The sequence below is a fragment of the Penaeus chinensis genome, chromosome 9 (assembly GCF_019202785.1).
Source record: "Penaeus chinensis breed Huanghai No. 1 chromosome 9, ASM1920278v2, whole genome shotgun sequence".
NCBI lineage: Eukaryota > Metazoa > Arthropoda > Malacostraca > Decapoda > Penaeidae > Penaeus > Penaeus chinensis.
The window spans coordinates 24,107,178-24,109,677 of record NC_061827.1 but is presented as its reverse complement, the minus strand read 5'-3'; the positions used below and the strand labels follow the sequence as shown (position 1 = coordinate 24,109,677).

General features: G+C 41.6%; 1 protein-coding gene across 1 annotated transcript in view; it reads right to left on the bottom strand.

Moving 5' to 3' along the window:
* LOC125028835 (filamin-A-like) overlaps nucleotides 1-1,991 on the bottom strand; it is a gene marked incomplete at its 5' end in the record, with an annotated part of 13,816 nt that extends 11,825 nt beyond the window's left edge. The window contains 3 exon segments of the mRNA XM_047618370.1: nucleotides 158-297; nucleotides 1,584-1,757; nucleotides 1,854-1,991. Of these exon segments, the coding sequence (XP_047474326.1) occupies nucleotides 158-297; nucleotides 1,584-1,757; nucleotides 1,854-1,991 (452 nt within the window).
* Nucleotides 1,992-2,500: the final 509 nt, after the last annotated feature.

Sequence of the window (2,500 nt, the reverse complement as noted above, 5' to 3'; positions counted from 1 at the left end):
CAATAGTGACGCATTAAACAAAGTAAACAGATTATGCACAAATTTGCATTTTTGCTGTCCTAGACGAAAGAGAATAAGTTCTTTAAATTCTTATTCCAAAAACAGCCATATCGAGGATGAACGACGGTAAACAAAGCCCTCGAGCCAAAGGACCTACTTGAACAATGCAGTCGGTAACTTCGGCGCTGCGAGGATCGATGGTGAACACGGCGGTGCGAGCGAGGGACGACATCTTGAGTCCTGCGCCCGAAATGACCACCTGGCTGCTGTCGCTCACGCGACACTTGAACGGCGACCCTGCCAAGAAGATGGGTTGAAGTTTTACCCAATGTTTTCCAACCGTGACTCTATTATTACTCTTACGTCAGCTTATATTTTACAGAAAACTTTGATGCAACAAGGACTCTCATACGGCTAAATAATCTATTCTACCAGCCTAAGGAATTCTTACAAGACCAGTCAAGCAAGACAGAAAAAGGTTCTATAAAAGCAATATCGTAAACAAAAACACAATTACTACAATGTTACCAAAGCAAAACAAACATAGAGCAATAGCAGACATTTTGTGGACTCGTTCTGATCAGTAGAATCTGATCCCTACACAGTATATTGCCCCTTTGATCTGATATCAACACTGCCTACTTACGTGCATACGAACGTCATATTTGCAATACTTGTCGTGGGACTGCAATGGCATTGGAGATATTGTCTTGTTAATCTAAGTTCTAATAATGCAGCCTGTTTTCTTTGGATATGAAATTCCGAAATACTTGAGCTTCTTAAAAGACATGAAAAGGGAGGAAGCGGCACTCTACCATAATAATTTTATAAGACCTTCTCATGATCTTTCAGGCACCAATTAACAGGAACCTGCGACCTCGGTATCTTTCCTTAAACCACTAACTTTTGACTTGTCACACTCAAGGAATTTATTTTCTCCACTAATAATTCCCATAGCATTTTATTTGCTTGATGGTGCACTTCATTAAGCAACGATGATTTTACCTTTGAAAACCATATCCTTTCGCCTTCTTTCGTGAACACGCCATTCACAAACACTGAGCATACATCCTGACCTAGAATGGCCAAGGGAAAAAGCTAACAGGTATCCACAACAGGGAGATAAACAAATGTATGAATGCTATCAACTCGTCGCGGTCGCCGTCTGTGGTTAAGATAAAGCCACAATGAAAGCGTTACAGGATGGGTGGGTGAGCGAATGAGTGCACAATGTTATTAATGTTCGTAATTCTAAATACTAAAATAAATCGAACAATATGCAACACAGCCAGAGATACAGATAATCAAGCACACACTGGCGTGTGCGAGTACACACACACACACACACACACACACACACACACACACACACACACACACACATACGCGCGCGCGCGCGCGCACATACACGCACACACGCACGCACGCACACGCACGCACACACACACACGCACGCACACACGCACGCACGCACACGCACGCACGCACACGCACGCACACACACACGCACGTTCTCTATCTTGTTCTCATGCGTCGAGCAGTCCGTGTGTGCAAGCTGTTCTTCACTTGGCGCGATTTCTCACCTGGAACCGGCTCGCCATTGAACTTGACGGAGAGCGTATGGACCGCAGCTTCTTTGGGCTTGAAGTTGACTCTGAACCTGGCGTGGCCCTCAGACTGCACGTAGTTGGGAACATTGCGCCCATTCACTGACACAATAATCTCCAGGTTTCCCGCCCCAGCCTGAGAGGCGTCAACTGAGGAAGACATTGATTAAAAATATTTTCAGAAATTCTGAGGTAGTTCTCGATATTTTAAAGATCAGGAAAAAAGTAAATAACATCAGCACTTACTGGAGAAATACACAGGCTTGGCGACGATGCCGCTGGCGACTTCGGTGACCCTGACTTTGTTGGCGTCGTATGCCTTGACGAGGAACGGCGAGCCGGGCACCAGCATGCCAGCCACGCGCACCTCTACGCTGTGGTCGCCTGGAACGGTTGGATGTTTGAGACATTGCTTTCTTACGACGTAACGCAGCCCGCAATAAGTTAACTAGGATATCGAAATTTACCATCAACATGCATGATATTAATAAGCATAACTATACCGTAGTTGTGTGTGTATGGATATGTCTGTCTATATGTATGTATGTAGGCATTATAAACACACACACACACACACACACACACACACACACACACACACACACACACACACACATACACACACACACACATATATATAGCTTATGGCTGACCTTCATTAATTAGGACAAGGCCTACGGAAAAGATATATATATATATGTATAAATATATATATATATATATATATATATATATATATATAGCAATATATATACATATATATATAGAAATATATATATATATATACATATATAGCAATATATATATAAATATATAAAGCAATATATATAAATATATATAGCAATATATATAAATATATATAGCAATATATATATATATATATATATAATATA